Source organism: Dromiciops gliroides, chromosome 3 (genome assembly GCF_019393635.1).
Source record: "Dromiciops gliroides isolate mDroGli1 chromosome 3, mDroGli1.pri, whole genome shotgun sequence".
Classification (NCBI taxonomy): Eukaryota; Metazoa; Chordata; class Mammalia; order Microbiotheria; family Microbiotheriidae; genus Dromiciops; species Dromiciops gliroides.
The window spans coordinates 185,449,445-185,466,671 of NC_057863.1; the positions used below are offsets into that span (position 1 = coordinate 185,449,445).

General features: G+C 37.1%; 1 protein-coding gene across 1 annotated transcript; it reads right to left on the reverse strand.

The window, feature by feature from the left end:
• Window positions 1-2,176: 2,176 nt before the first annotated feature.
• Window positions 2,177-13,401, reverse strand: C3H2orf49 (chromosome 3 C2orf49 homolog). Its single transcript, XM_043997849.1, has 4 exons — window positions 13,257-13,401; window positions 10,583-10,749; window positions 6,867-7,236; window positions 2,177-5,276 (listed from the first exon to the last, which is right to left on the reverse strand). The coding sequence occupies exons 1-4, from the start codon at window positions 13,353-13,355 to the stop codon at window positions 5,220-5,222; spliced, it is 693 nt and encodes a 230-aa protein (XP_043853784.1). The 5' UTR covers window positions 13,356-13,401; the 3' UTR covers window positions 2,177-5,219.
• Window positions 13,402-17,227: the final 3,826 nt, after the last annotated feature.

A 17,227-nucleotide genomic window follows, 5' to 3' on the forward strand; every position in this document is an offset into this window, starting at 1 on the left:
AAAACATTATGACCATGCCTACTCCCCAACCCTCAAATTTACATATTCATCAGTTTCCATTGATTTCCTTAATATGTAGTCAAAATTCAAATCATCATTACAGCATTACAAACTTCAACATCACTAATGTTAACTTCATTTTGCAGAAGTGTAAAATATTTAGAATAGGCTTACATAAATGATAAGAGAAATATTTAGAACATGTACAACAGCTAACAGTACAACTGGTGACATTTTCCTAAATTTCAATATGACAGGAATTATTAACACAAAAATATATTTTAATGGAAAAAATATTTTCTCTAAAGATTCATTTTATTTGATAAAATTTTAGTTTATTAACTTCTGTCATTATATTACTTTTTATCTATTATATTGGTTAAACTGGGTTGTATTTTGCACATCTGGAAGGGATATGGGACCATATTACTGAGATTATGGATCTAGATGCATCAGAAAACCTAATAACTTAGAATACACTGAAACAGTTTGCAATCTTATATAAACTTACAAAAGGACGTTCACAAAAATCTTTGCAACCAGGTTCTCAGATAAAAATCTCATTTCCAAGATAATAAGGAACTGATTCAAATTTGTAAGAGCCAGAATGGCCCAACTGATAAATAATCAAAGAATATGAACAGGCAGTTTGCAAAGGAAGAAATCTAACCTGCCTGCAGCCATGTCATTAATAATCAGAGAAATGCAAATTAAAACTATGAAATTCTACCTCATACCCATTAGATTGATAAAGCTGACAAGAAAATGACAAACACTGGAAGGACCACAAGAAAACAGGCACGTTAACATTGTTGGTATAACTATGAATTGCTCCATTCATTCTGGGAAGCAATTTCAATCTAGCTAAAATAAAAGTTGGCAAACTGTGCATATTGTTTGACACAGCAATACCAATACTAGGCCTATACTCCAAACAAGACCAAAGAGGGAAAGGATCTATATATGTGCAAAAATATTTACAGTAATTCTTTTATAGAGGCAAAAAAATGGAAACTAAGGGGCAAGGTATCAAATGGTGAAAGACAGAACAAATTATGCTATAGTTGGGTCCCCTTCAAATAGATAGGAATAGCTGCTTTGGAACCCATAGCATATTGACTTAGAAAACCACAAATTAACATTATCTATGTTACATCCTATTTTTATTTATTTTGTTAAACATTTCCCAATTATAATTTTGCACTTTAATTTGGTCCTGGTTGCACTGGGGAATTGTGATGGCCTTGAATTTAACATAATTTTAATGGAATGGAACATCACTATACCATAAGAAATGATGAAAGGGATGGTTTCATTAAACTGATGCAAAGTGAAGTAAACAATCAAATTTATAAAATATTGTAAAGATATGCAACTTTGAAAGACTTAAGAATTCTGATCAATACCATGACCAATCACAATTCTATAAGATAATGAAAAATGTTATCCACCTCCTGACAGAGAAGTGATGGACACAAAATGTAGAATGAGATAAATACAGGGCCAATGTGGGGTTTTGTTTTTTTTTTTTGCTCAAATATAAAGGGCCTTTATAGTGCTTAAAATTCTGGGAAATTGGGGCAGGACCAGTCCTGGAGTCAGGAGGACTTAAGTTCAAATCCGGCCTCAGACACTTGACCCTTACTAGCTGTGTGACCCTGGGCAAGTCACTTAGCCCCAGTTGCCTCACTAAAAACAAAACAAAACAAAATAAAATTCTGGGAAACTAAGATGCAGAGCAAACCAATTTATTCTGTGTCTCCCCACCCCCACCTCCCCGCTGCCCCCATTTATTACCTCTAATTTATCTTTAACTATTTTCTTATTTGAGAGAGTTCACAAAGACATTTCTCCAGCCCATACCTTTGGAATTGTAAAGAGGCTGAACAAGTTCCCATGTGACAATTTCCATGGCTGAATACATCTCTCCTCTCAGCTCTTTATAGCTTCTCCCACTGGGAGCTGGGGACTGAGTGGGACCTGAGCCATGTCAAGATTTCTGCTGGCATTTTGGGAAATCTGAACCATATTCCAATCAAGATATGGAAGTCTACACTATAAAAATCTATACATTTCTTCTTTTAGGATTGTTCATTAAAATACCAAGGACTGTCACCTTATGTTCACATCTTAAGATGCTTTACAAATAACAGACTTCTTCAAAGGTAGAGTTGGATTCATTTTATTTCAGTCAGGATAAGGCTACTTCAAAGAATCTTTACATACAAAACATGTCCATTACAATATGAAGCTTTCCCATACTGAAGTACAAAACCTGCACGAGTGTTTAGTAAAAGAGCACACTTGTAAAAAAAGAACATTTTACAGCATCTAAATGTAAGTGAAAATCCACAATAGTGAAGGGAAGTAAATACATATTTATGACAATCTATTGGTATTTTTACTTAATGTAAACTTTAAAAAAGGTAATTGCTACTTCATGAGTTTCAGATCACTTTTAGGACCCTCTTCCACAGCTAAAGTCAAGAAAAATCTAACTCCAAAAAGTGCATTGTGAAGAGCTTCAATAAAGACATACAGATTATGGTCATAATATTAGTTGAGCCAGCTTCTCCTAGTGCCTAGTAACTTTCTAGGTTTTAATATGAGATTTTAAAATGGTACATTACTTTTTGGACCAGTGATGCTATTTAGTGTATCTGTATAATGCTATCTGTGGTTAACAGGAGCCTTTTGGCTCAACAGGGAAAGCAACACCCAGGGCTTAAGAGAGAAGGCAGGAGCAAATCCCTTCTGCCCGCACTGTCATCAATAACCCAAATGCCACTGGTGAGACTTCAAGCTTAGGCAGTAGAGAAGGGGGGGAAATGGATAAAAAGAAAGGAAACTCGAGAAGAAAGAAAAAGGAATTTTTTAAAAATCAAAGAAAAGGGTATATATGATAGAGAAGAAAGTGACACAACACCACTAAAATTTTATCAGGCCACACAGTGACACCAATACCATACTGCCCACCCCTACACTAAGAGAATCTGGCTCTTGTGGATGGTATAATTAGAAACTACAACTTAGACTTGAAAAAATGTTAGTGAATAAAGGAATATCCAGAAAGAAGTTCTTCCAAGTTCAAACCAAGTTCTTCCAAAGACCTTCAAACCATTATAAAAAGAGAGACAGAAACGCACTATACAAAAATGGAAAACACTGAGCTTCTAACACTTTTACTCCCCAACACCTGTCCTTAACGTGCATTATTATGTGGAGAAAGGTTTTTCTTACATTAAAGGAAAATGCATCTATACCTTGAGAAGATGCTCATATTACATACGTACGTGGCATGGCACTCTTCTATTCTGACTTCTCCACAATGTTTCAAACAGAAAGAATAGCTTAATAATGTGCTGCCATATGTGCATTTACTCTGAATGACCATAATATAAACTTCAATTTGAAGCAATGGTGTTACACAGTTCAGCTGTTATTACCAACTTAACCTGTATGTTAAACACACAAATAAGAAATTAATTTCATTGAGTAATAAAAGCAATTACAATGTTTCTATTGACTAAGAATTGCCAATAGGATAATTTTCACTCAACTGAGAAAGAAATGGAAAAGAAAGCTAAGTATAACTACAGAATGCAAAATATAATCTATCATAATACTCCAAATCTGCAATTGTGTCAATACTCAAACATAAACATTTATCACTGTAGTTGTCCAAGATCACATAAATCAGCCCTGCAGATTACCACATCTCCAAAAATCATCGACACCTAGGCTTTATCTATTTTACTATACATAGTACAGGTTACACAGCCTGAGCTGAAGGCATAAAATGTTTGAAAAAAAATCATGGGCTGGACTTTAAGAAAGTATCCACAAAGCTAAATTACAGTTTGTAAGGCTAGTCAAGAATTAAACTCAAGCAAATAAGCTCAGCATCAAAAAGTAATGGTACTACTCTACAAAATGTTGGAAAAATCCTACCCCAAGTTGAAGGTCAACCATAAAAGTACTTTAAGTGAGTAATGTTTTCAAGAAAAGTTAGGTGTAAAGCATATTAACTGAAAATTAATCCTTCTTTACCACTGGCTTCCACTGCAAACAAATTATTCAATAAATTAAAATGTTTTGGTGATTAAAGAGTTAAGATGATAGCCATTCCCATGGCAGACCATTAAAATATACTAGCATGTTCTACCTAGTTAAGAGTTCAAATCAGGCATTTCATATGTCCTTTTGCAGCGAATTTTCAGCTCCAGAATCTTTTCTTCTACTCATCCTAGACAATTTCCCCTGGCCTCTATACATACAACTAATACAATTCTCTTTACCGAGCAGTACTGGCAGTATCTAATAGGGATGCCTACAGTAGCACACACTGTCAAAAGCTGCTACTATTTTAATAGGCCTTTAGGTTAAATATGAGTTGATCATTTCTGTATGTTCAAAATTCCTTTAACCTCAAATTCAGTTGCAGTGAATGATATTTGTATTATTCTCAAGAGCAAGATCATAACAATAGATCAAGGGGTGACATGTAAATTCCCACAGGTGGATAAACATAAATACCCATAAATTCATAACTAAACCAGTCTGCCATTATTACCAGTCCCATCAATGAAAGGAACAGCAGCTGCTTCCCTCTGTTACCTGTGGCTAGAGGAAACCATAAAAGCAACTGCAGCTTACATGTAAATTCTGATTATGTTTGAGAACCATGTTATGAATTCATTTTTCTTAGTGATCTCTTGGGAATTAGTAATATTTGCTATTACATCTGTATGACAAACATTCTTCCACTGAGCACATACTGACGGAGAAAACCCACCAAACTGCCTATAAGAAAGATTGGGAGATGAACAAAAATTTAGAAAATTGTCACATACTCTGAAGTTGTCTGGTGAAAATTATTTCTGTGCTGAATCGGAAAGCTTAATATCAAACTTGAAAACAGCCATTTGGCCAATATGATTAATGACATATCAGGCCTTTAGTAAAAAATACTGATTTTTAACTATTTGACTACCAGTGTATGAGGGGGAAGGATTAAAAAGGATTAAAAAGAAAAAATGTTTAAGGGGAAGGTAAATTTTTGGAACTTATCTGCAAGGCTGTCTTAAACCTTTTAAGAAAATTCCACAGCAATCAGAACCCCTGTAAATATAGTACTTAAACTGGTCAATAAACGTGACCTTTTTGTTCTGAAATCTATGGTTATAGGATATATTTACATTTTGGGGAACCCCATTCATTCATGGCCATGTAACATGCTGGATCTTCCTCTTTGCTTCTGTGGGCTTTAATTCACTCTGAAAATAAAGATGGTTAAATAAATTATTATATGCATTTCAATGAAAAACAAAACCCATACAACAGCCACAGGTTTGCAAAGTAGATCACTGCTGCCATCTGGTGGAAATGCATTTTATTTCATGTCCACCAAAATAAGTGCCACAGACATTGGTAAAACACAACAGAGTTAACTATCCAAAAAACTGAAAATTTAACAGCAAATTATAATTTAAGGAGAGGCAGCATAGTATAGTGGCTAAAGAGCTAGCCTCAGAATCAGGAAAACATGGTTCCAAGTCCCACCTCAGACACACTGGCTCTAAGACCCTAGGTAAGTCACATAACTTCTCTGTACCCCACACGCAACATTCTAAGAATGAATTATAACCAATCTGCATTGGTGGAAGGTGTTTCCTCACCAGAAGCTCCCTTTAATAATAAAATCACAGGTCCAGTACCCTCCCCCCACCCTCCAAAAGAGGAAACCACATTGTGGGTGCAAAACTATTACTTATACAAGTGCTACTTAAATCATCATCCACCACAATATTTGCAGTGGGTTTCTTGCCCATCTTTAAGTTGTAGAGGTCTTATTTATTAACAAGACTCATTCTATTTTATTTGTACTATTTGGAGTTATAATCTCCCATGTGATCCCTCCCCCCAAAAAGCTTATCACAAAAGTAATTTCTAGACCTCTTCCTTGTCTGTAAAACGAGGGTGGTGTTTGATTAAATCATCACTAAGATTCCCCCTCCACAGTTAAATGCACGAATCTTACAAAATAAAAAAATGACCCAATAGTTAGTTGTGAAGAATGTCAGAGTACCTCCAAAATTACAATGAGAAACAATTAGGAAAATGAGCTAACCTAAATTCTCCTTTGTTTAAAAGTAAATTCTTTCTAAGAATAATGTGTATGTATATATCAGTGTATACACTCCCACACACACACATACATACACAAAGAACATCACAAAATAAATGCTTCCAAAGAGGAATTAGCTAGGTAACCCATCTCAAAATACTCACCTAACAGACTAAAACTACCCAGATGAATTCACTAAGTATATATTACACTACTGTGGCAATTTTGCCAATTTATGATTATTCCAAGCATTCAAAGGGAGTGCATATAGCAACTTTCTACCAGCAAAAACAAATTGAGGGGAGGGGGGCCAGCAGCTAGGTGGTGCAGTAGATAAAGCACAGCCCTGGATTCAGGAAGACCTGAGTTCAAATCCGGCCTCAGACACTTGACACTAGCTGTGTGACTCTGGGCGAGTCATTTAACCCTCACTGCCCCCCCCCCAAAAAAGAAGAAAAACAAATGAAGTTAGAATTAAGAGCAGAAAAAATAAAAAGGAATTAAGAGCAGAATGTGTTTTTCTAACCTAAAATAGTTCATGTTAAAAGACACTATAAATGGATACAAAAGTGAATGAGATTTTTTTAATGAGAAATTGAAATCATGGTTATTTTTTAGTTTTCTAAGCCTCAAAGTATTCAAAACTGAAATCCAAGATCCAAGATGAACAAGTGACACCTTAGCCTCACCACTCACTTTTCCGGCCCTTTATTTAATATGAAAACCATCATATACCTACCACTGATTCTGTTTCTTCTTTCGGAGCAGTTCTCTTTAATTTCACAACAGTAGTTCCCCCAACAGGAGACAAAGGTGGTGATTTTACATTGGCCAATGAACTCCTACTAGTCATTAGCACATGGTTCTGTTTAGTGTCACTATTGGTTTCCACTTTAATGTCTGTAGGCAAGGTGGAAGGCAGAGTAAGGGAGGAAGCATTTGAATTTGGTAACTTCCTAAAGGTATTGTTAGTAATGCCTACAGATGGAGGAGGCTTCAGACGATCATTAGCTCCATTTTCAGTCTTTCTCACTTTTATGCTTGTACTTGTTGAATTTCCATCAAAGACAATGAGGGGTCTTTTCCGTAAACCTTCCATACTCAAATCCCTGAAAAATACAGAAACCTTTTAACTCCTGAAAAATATCTGGACTAGTAAACCAGACAGAAATATTGTTTGATCAAGAATTGTGAATGACTTGACTATTCTCAACAATACAATGATCTGGGGCAGCTAGGTGGTGCAATGGATAGAACATTGGCCCTGGAGTCAGGAGGACCTGAGTTCAAATTTGACCTCAGACAGTTGACACTAGCTGTGTGACCCTGGGCAAGTCACTTAACCCCAATTGCCTCATACAAAAAACAAAACAAAACAAAAACAATGATCTAAGACAATCCCAAGAGACTATTCATAAAACATACTATCCACCTCCAAAGAAAGAACTGATATTGATGGAACAGACTGAAGCATGCTATTTTTCACTTTCTTTTAATTTTTTTTCTTTCAATCAAGTTTTTTGTACAAAATGACAAATATGATAATATTTTACATAATCATGCATGTATAACCCATATCTGATTTTGCTGCCTCAGGGAAGGAGAAGGGGAGGGAGGGAAAGAGGGATAAAAATTGGAACCCAAAACTATAAATAAGTTTATTATTTTAAAAAAATCACCTGAAATTCAAATGCAATATAAACTATTTTGTTTCTTAAAAGGGGGAAAAGAGGTACAAAGCACTGTAAGTGTGCAAGGAATTTGTAAAAAAAAAAAAACTATGCCTAATTAGTCCTAGCAAACAGGTTTACAGTTGCAAAATAGAGGAAAATAATTATCAGTAATTTATTTCAATGTATCCATATATATATATATATATATATACATACATATATATACACACACATACATATATAATATATTGAAACTCAGCTTTAATGTGCATACAATGTAATAGAGATTGTTTTAAAAAATGGAAGTCTACACTAAGAACCAAACTTTCTCCAAAAATTTAGATAAATGACACTCTCCTAGTTCTTTAAAACTAATTTTCATTGCTATTGCTGTCTTTGCCTTGAGCAATAGTTTAGATTAGATATCAAATTATAAGATTGCATTAAACCTTTGACATGTTAACAAAATCTATAGTCAATGTATATAGGAATTTCATTTCCTTAAATAAAAGGCAAACAGAGCAAAGGTCCCTTGGCTATTTGCCATAAAGTTTTATTAGTGGCATCACATCCAGTGTCTAGAATACTTTAATCTCTGGTAGCTGATCTATACATTCAGTCATAAATGATAAATTGATCATGAGATTCATTTGGGCATCCAATACAATAAAGGGCCTAAATTTATGGAGTAGATCTGTTTCAGAAAAAGTGGTGCACCAGCTCATTCTAATAAATCATATAATTTAAAATGCATGAGGGGGAGCTTGATGAAGGAAACTGAAGTGATGCCTTTCATGAACCAAAATCTTCCTCTTTTTATTTTTTGTGCAAAGCTGGACTTTTACATGCCAGATTTTCTTAAGTATAGCTGTGTTATCTTTAAATCTTTGCTCAAGAAACACTCTAAGCCAGTCATCTGAGGAGTCATATTTTAACTCAAAACAGGCAACTACAACAAGGTATGTATAAAAGTCTTTTCGTTGACAATCCCAGAGATTGCCACAGTATATATTGTTACAAATTATTGGAAATCAATATCAACACATAAATTGCATTATCACATAAGCTTTAAGACAAAGGATGCTATAATTTGAGTTAAAATGGCATGTTCACCATCAGGCAAACAAAATGCTTTACACACAGAGGCCCAACTATCTAATATAGTTAGGTTTATGCAATAGTATTTTTCAACCAGTCTGACACCGAGATGATAATAATAATAGAATAAATATATTAACAATTTAATGGATTTTGTATATGAAGATGACTGGTAACACACTGTAAATGAGGCAAGGGCTTTGAGGTGTCTTTCCAAAAGTAGTAATAAATCTACCTACCTGCCTATGAATCTACCATCCCCTCCCTAATCTTCTTACCTCGTGATCAATGGCATATATCTGCAAGATGGCTAGGTAGGACTACTTATACAGTCTGTAGCTAAGAAATAGAGCAAAACTTCTTCAGTCACACTAGGATGGAACCAACAATGAAGGTCTCTTCAAAAGGATGTTCTAATTAAATGAACCAATGAAACTATCCTTGGAACTTCAAAGTACTAGAACTGAAGCAGTTTCCTGAATTAGGCACCATCTGCATAAGAACAGGTACCAAAAAATGATAAGCCGGGGCAGCTAAGTGGCGCAGTGGATAGAGCACCGGCCCTGGATTCAGGAGGACCTGAGTTCAAATCCGGCCTCAGACACTTAACACTTACTAGCTGTGTGACCCTGGGCAAGTCGCTTAACCCCAAATTGCCTCACTAAAAAAAAAAAAAAAGATAAGCCCCTATATAAAAACACACAGCAGAGAGAACTTGAAGGGCTCTTAGGGTATGAAATCACCTCTGATATAATTCCCATGAATCTGGAATTGATTCTGATGAAAACACACAGAACCAAGGATAGAAAATCAGTAAAATGAAAAGATGAATCCAATCTGAGAGCCTATTTTTCCAATGCCCAGCTTTGTCAACACAAGACTCTGACTGTCTGAGACCAGAGAATCTTAGAGGAAGAAAGGACTTGTCCAAGTTGTACCTAAATCAGGAATATCCTCTAAAACATTCTTGACAAATGGCCACCCAAACCTTCACCTGAAGACCTCCAATGAAAGGAAAACCGAATATTACATTTTGAGGCAGCCCTAAATTGTTCAAAAGTTTACCCTTATATTGAGCTGGACTTTTCTCGGCAACTTTTACCTACTACTCCTAGTTCTGTCTTCTGGAGTAAAGTAAAACAGGTCCATGATCTCTTTTCCACATGCCAGCCCTTCAAATACTTAAAAGCAATTATTCTGTCTCTCCTCACAGCTCCACTGCACTGTTTTTCTCTTCCCTAGGCTAAACATGGAGAGTTCCTTCAAGTAGGCTTTGTATGGCAGTTTCCAGTCCTCTAAACAGCCTCTTGGCATGATTTAGCCCACAAATATCCTTCCTAAAATGCAGTACACAGAACTGAAAACAATACCCTAACTCTGGTCTGACCAGGACAGTCATTCTGGACACTGTACTTCTCTTTATGAAGTCCAAGATTCCAGTAGTTTTGGCTTCCATGTCCCACTATTGATTCTTATTGAGCTTGCAATCCTCCAGATATTGTTTACGCTAACTGGTGTTGAACCATACTTCTTCCATTCTACAGAATCCCTGTCATCCAGTCCTGAAAGAAGGCATTGACTAGGGATTGTTACCTTTACACCATACATATCTGTAATACCTTAAATGTTTTCAAAGGTACAAAAATGTGAAATGAAATTAAAACCAGAAGCACTACAAAAGTACCTTTTATGCTCATTTTTCAATTCATTTTGCCCTCTTTTCTTTTCCATCATTTTCCCCCATCTACTTTTTGGTAATTCCCTTTGAGGCAATGGTATGGCATGTTGAACATAGAGATCTGTAAGGTCATCTTTGTTGATCTTTATTTCCTCTTCAACAACTATGTTCTTCTGTGGAAAAGAGAACAAAGATATTTTCAAAACGTTAACATAATAATATAATAAACTTTTAGACCATCCTCAACCTACGAGCTCCTCTCCCCTCACCTAAAAACATCTAATAATGACTATAAAAGACCAAGATTCACATAGTAAAAAAAAAAAATACAAGTATTGTAACAGTATCAAGTTCTGCAAACAGCGGTTACAGATAAAACCTAGACAACCTTTATGACAAAAAGACTGCTTAGCACTCCATGTTGGTCATTTTAGCCACACAAACAGAATGATAACATGCAATAGTTTAAACTTTACCGAGTATAACAATGACTATACTACATCCTCCCAAAAACATTTTTTTTTTAATTGCCACTAAGTCTCAATTCTGTGTAAGAGAACCAATGGTCTGACCTAATACAGCATTTAATGCTAACTTCTGAAAGCATTATTCCTTACATCCCTTACATTAGTGGTACTTGCGGGGGTATTGGAATCAAAAGCTGTACCTTCAAAAATATTTCTGAGGCTGACAGTAGTATATCATCACAGCAATCTGCTCTGTATACACTATCAACTACTGCTTATCTGGTTGCTTTGTTTTGGTTTTTCCCACCCATAGTTCAAAGATCCCAAATATGCCTCTCACCACATTCCCTTCCACTCTTAATTATTGTGGAAAACAAAAGGCAAAATTTAACTATAAATTCTTTCCTTTATCAACACAGAATGGAAATCTTGTATGACTTCTACCCGACTCCCCAATCTATTTATAGGCTCAGGGCAGTTATGGGATGAAAAAGTTTAAACCGTCAATCTACAAACATTTATTAAGTGCCTACTACATTCCAGGTACTATGATAAGCACAGGGGATGAAGACACAAGGAATGAAACAAGCCCTTCACTCAAGCGTATATTCCCTGTGTTCCTATGATAATACATAACTTTACATGACACTGCAAAAAAATTTTAAAACATCCACTTAAGAGGTTAATATACTTATTTCTTTCGGGTTGATACAAAAATAAAGGTTGAGTTGGGAAAGAGAAATTATGTGGAAGACTACCCCTAGTTCTTTCCAAAAAGGCCTGAAAGTGAAATGATATATTTTACTACAGTTCAAAAGTACCACCCACTTCTAAACATACGATTCGCTATTTCTCCAAATGAACAGAAACTGCACTTTTTTTTTCTTTGTTGCACTTTCTTGCAAATTTAAACCCTTTACCAACTGAAAAACAGTTTTTTCAAAAACCAACCTTTGGGATTTCAGATCTTCATTAGCAAATATATCATTAGATAATATAAATATAAGTGCATGATATGTAACATCTTCATAGTCACAAAGTGTTTCATGAACGTTATTTCATTTGATCAACGAGCCTATCTATCAGGTAGGTAATGCAAATACTACCACCTTACCTATGATGAAACTGAGGTATATAGAGGTCAAATGATTTACCTAGTTTCACAGCTAGTTAAGTGATAGAAATGAACCCAATGTTTGACTCTAAATCCAATATATTTTCCCTTACAGCACTCTGCTTATTTTGACTTAATAGTCTATAGGACTAAGTAGGAAAAAAGAAACATAGGGAATTACCTCAAGTATCAGACAGTCAATTTATTAAGTGCCTAAGACGTGTCAGGCACTGTGCTAAATTTTGGGGATGCGAAGAAAAGTAAACGGCAGTCCTCTCTCCAGGAGCTCACAAGCGAATAGGGGAGAAACAATGCCAACAACTATGTCCAAAGAAGCTATCTACGAGATAAATCGTAAATAATCAACAGAGGGAAGGCCCTGGAATTCAGAAGGGCAGGGTAGGGTGGGTTACCCAGAGCCAGACACATTGGGGGTGGGGGGCTGGGGGTGGGGGGGCCTCTGCTCCACTATTCTAGCCGTAGTTTTTCTCCTTGTTACTTCCTCCCTCTGTCCCGGCTCCTGGTCTCCCTTTCTCCTCCTTTCCTTCCGCGAAGCAACATGTGGTAACAAATGCGTGCCGAAGTTCAAGTCAGAAAACAGGACTTAATTTACTACTTACCAGCCCTCCGCAAATCCCTCAAGACCCTGAGTCTCAGTTTCTTCACCAGGATAATGGGATAAAAGACTCGCCTCAACCACCTCCTGGGCTTGTTCTGAGGAAGTGCCTGAGGATGGGTGGGCTTTTATTAGGGTCATTCCCTACCTCCATCCTCACCTAACAGGCCTCTTTCCGCAGGCCTGGCCCGGCCTCTGCAGTTGGCACCTGGAGGCTCAGGTGGAATGAATGATAGAAAGAAGGCCCGCACCCCCTCGCCGTCCAGAAAACCAATTCAGACGCCGAGGGGTGTGGCAAGCGGTCGCCAGGCAAGCCTCGGGCGAGGATACGAAGGCCTCCCTCCTTCGCCCGCCGGGGCTCTCGAGAGCGGCTGCTATCGCCATCACGACCCGTTCCGAGGGCCAGCATCGCGGCGGCCTGGGGTCGGAGGACCCCACTCCCGGGCCGGGCCTGCTCCCTGGCCTGGCCGGGGGGCGCCTCACCTGCTCCAGCGTGAGCAGCAGGAACTCCTGGGACAGCAGCTCCGGGTGCAGGAGCATCTCCGAGCCTGGGCAACCGCGACCTCCCGCATCTCCGGCCATGGTCGTCTCCAGGAGACCCCGGCCGGCCACCCACAATGCCTGGCGAGGGAGCCCGGCGGGAAGTGACGTAACGCAGGGGCGGGGACAGACGAAGTAGGTTCCGTGGACGAGCCTCGCCCCGCCCTCTTCCCCTTTGGACCCGGTGACCTGTAAGGAGATTTTTATCTCTGCTAAGGCCGGCTGGGGGCCCTACTGCCCTCCACCCCCACCCCACCCTTGGGGCAGCTTGTGAACCTGACAGTTTTGTGTGTTTTTTTTATAGAACCCTACAACGTTAATCTTATGTAATATGCATATAGATCATGGTGCCTTAAGGGGATTAAAAAAAAAAGCAAGAAGCAAAAACACGAATGAATAGACCACCGGAAGGGAGGAACGAATGAAAAGAACGGAACGCGAAATAATTGGCTGCGTTTTCTGTGACGTCAGAATAGTCTCAAGAAACTCAAGGTTCCTAGAGCACTCACCAGATGCTTAATTATGGTTATTAAATAATTGTCTATACTGTCTGTCAAGCCATGCAGTTGTTCATCTTCACAGTTAAAAGAGTAGTAAAGTATTTCTACATAGTCGTGGATCATTGATTTGGAGCTAGAAAGGTCCTTTGGAGTTATCTAGTTCTACCGTCTCATTTTACAAATGAGGAAATTGAGTCCCGGGAAGTTAAGCGACATCCAAAGTCACTCATTAATAAGTAGCAGAACTGAGGTTTGACTAAATCCTCTGATGCCAAATCCTTCTTCTATTGCCTCAGTGCTTTAATAATGATTGTAGTTGGGGCGGCTAGGTGGTGCAGTGGATAAAGCACTGGCCCTGGATTCAGGAGTACCTGAGTTCAAATTTGGCCTCAGACACTTGACACTTACTAGCTGTGTGTCCCTGGGCAAGTCACTTAACCCCCATTGCCCTGCAATATATATATAATATATAATATATATAATATATAGGGAGGTTGATCTGTTGAAATAAATTAGGGACACAATATGCAGAAGCAAATGAATGGTTTTGTAGTTGTTCAATTGCTTTGGTTCTGTCTGACTCTTCATGACCCCCCAAATTAACATAGTAACCTATTATTTGTTCCACCCCAAAATCCCAGCTATTTGGGGCAAGACTTCACTATTCAGAACAACTATTGGAAAAATGGGAAAGTGGTCTGGTAGAAACTAGATAGAGTCAAACATCTCATGCAATTATCAAGATAAACTCAAAACGGGTACATGATTTATACATAAAGAATAAACATCAAAGGTAAATTAGTAGAATATGGAAGAATCTATGGATAAGAGAATGTGTCATGCCCAACTAAGAGATACAGATACTCACAGGAAGTAAAATGGATCATTTGATTACATAAAATTGAAAAGTTTTTGCACAAAGAAAACCAATGCAGCTAAAATGAGAAGAAAAGCAGGAAACAGGAAATCTCTCCATCAAGTTTGTCTGATAAAAGTCTCATTTCTAAGATATATAGGGAGGTGAGTCAACTTTACACGAATAAGAACCATTCCCCAATTGATAAATGGTCAAGGGGTATGAATAGGCAGTTTTCAAAGGAAGATATCCAATCTATGACTAAGTCAATTTTTTTAAAAATGATCTAAGTCTAATAATTAGAGAAATTAAAATTAAAATAACTCTGAGGTGCTACCTCATGCCTATCTGATTGGCTATGATAACAAAAATGACAAATGCTGAAGAGGATGTGGGAAAACAGGTACACTAATGCACTGTTGGTAGAATTGTAGACTAATTTTAAAATTCTGGAAAGCAATTTGAAACTATGCCCCCAAAGCTATTAAACTGTTTATACTCTTTGTCCCAGAAATACTGCTACTAGGTCTCTACCCCAAAGAGATCACATGAAGATGAAAAGGATCCATAGGTACAAAAATATTTATAGCAACTCTTTTTGTGGTGTCAAAGAAGTGGAAACTGAGGGGATGCCCATCAGTGGAGGAATAGCTAAACAAAGTATGACATATGAATATGCTAGAATACTTTTGTGCTATAAGAAATGATGATGGGGGGGTGCTAAGTGGCACAGTGGATAAAGCACCGGCCCTGGATTCAGGAGGACCTGAGTTCAAATCCAGCCTGAGACACTTGACACTTACTAGCTGTGTGACCTTGGGCAAGTCACTTAACCCTCATTGCTCCACAAAAGAAAAAAAAAAAAAGAAATGATGAGGGAGATGGTTTCAGAAAAACCTAGGAAGACACATATGTACTGATGCAAAGTGAAGTGAGCAGAACTAAGAGAACAATTTATATAATAATAATATTGTAAAGGGAATGAACTTTGAAAGACTAAGGGATTAGGAACACAATGACCAACCACAGCTATAAAAAACTCATGATAAAACATGTATCCACCTCCAGATAGAGAACTGATGGATTCAAAGTACAAATTAAAGCATATTTTCTTTTCTTTCTTTTCAAAAACAGTTTTTGGACATGACTAATGTTTTACATGACTATGCATATTTGTAATGGATTTTGTTTTTCTTACTTTCTCCATATGTGAAGGAGGAGGAAGAGAGAGGGAAATAATTTGGAACTGAAAATTAAACAAAATTAAATTTTTAAATTGAATTTTAGTAGTTAGTGCTCCCCTTAGAAACTACTTTGTATGTATTTTGCATAGGTTTATTTATCTAAGTATGTGTATATTTATTTATTTGTCCATATAAACAACTTGAGCAAAATACTTTTCAATGTTATCTTTGTATTCCTGACACAACAGTCCCTGGCACATATTAGGCACTTAATAATTGCTTGTTGATTGGTTAATAAAATGCTTATTGAACTGAAACTAGTTCAGCAGCTAATAAAATAGGTTTTGAAACAGCATGCAGACCTGATAACTACTGATTCAGTTTATGTATTTGAATCTATTTAATAGCCCAGAATTTATGCTTAATCATCTTTTAGTTCACATCTTTTTCATGCTCTGTAATATCTCAAGTAAGTCTAGTGCTGACCCTCTCCTAATGGTGACCTGGATGTCTTGTTCTGGACTTGTTTCTAACCTTATACATATTATTAAATGAACTGATTTATAAATTTGGTTGAAATATGCTTGATTATGGACCTTGGTAAGGGCAGTTGCAGTGAAGGGGTAGAAAAGAAAGCCATGTTTCTAGGGACTGAGAAATGAGTGGATGGTGAAGAAGTGGAGGCAACAAATATAGACTACTCCTTTTAGAAGTTGAGCAGTGAATGGGTAGGGACATATATGATAATAACTTAAGGAAGTGGCAGGGACAATATTAGGGTTTGTTTTTTTCAGATAAAAGACCTAAGCATTGCTCTTATGGTATTGTAGGCTAGATAAAGCAATAACACAGGCACTGCCTTGTCCTTCTAATAGCAGATAAATGAAAATACATCATCAAAAGCATTTGTATGTACCTATACAGCCAGGCTAGCTATACAGTTGGTCTAAACTAGTCATTGTATACAATGAGTCCAATAACTGCCTTTTGGAATTTTACTATCTATAACATAAACCAATGCAAAGAACGTTCAGTCACAGTACTATAGAGATTTTACTGCAAGACACTCCAACAGAGTAGGCCATTGTCAGTCATTTTGACTTATGTCTAGCTGCTGAACTCCAATGACTCTGGAGGGGAAAATGAGGCTGATGACTTTGCTCAGCTCTGCCTCACTTAAATCCAATTCCTTTGAAAGTCAAGACATTACTCCCATGATGTTATTGGTCCTCCAGAAAGAAAGACTAACAACAACAACTCTAATGTATCTGTGATCTCATTCACATGGATGTCTTTTCAATGACATACCTGCTGATTCTATATGACTATTATCCTCCAACAAATCTAATACATTGAGTTCTAAATTGCCAAGGC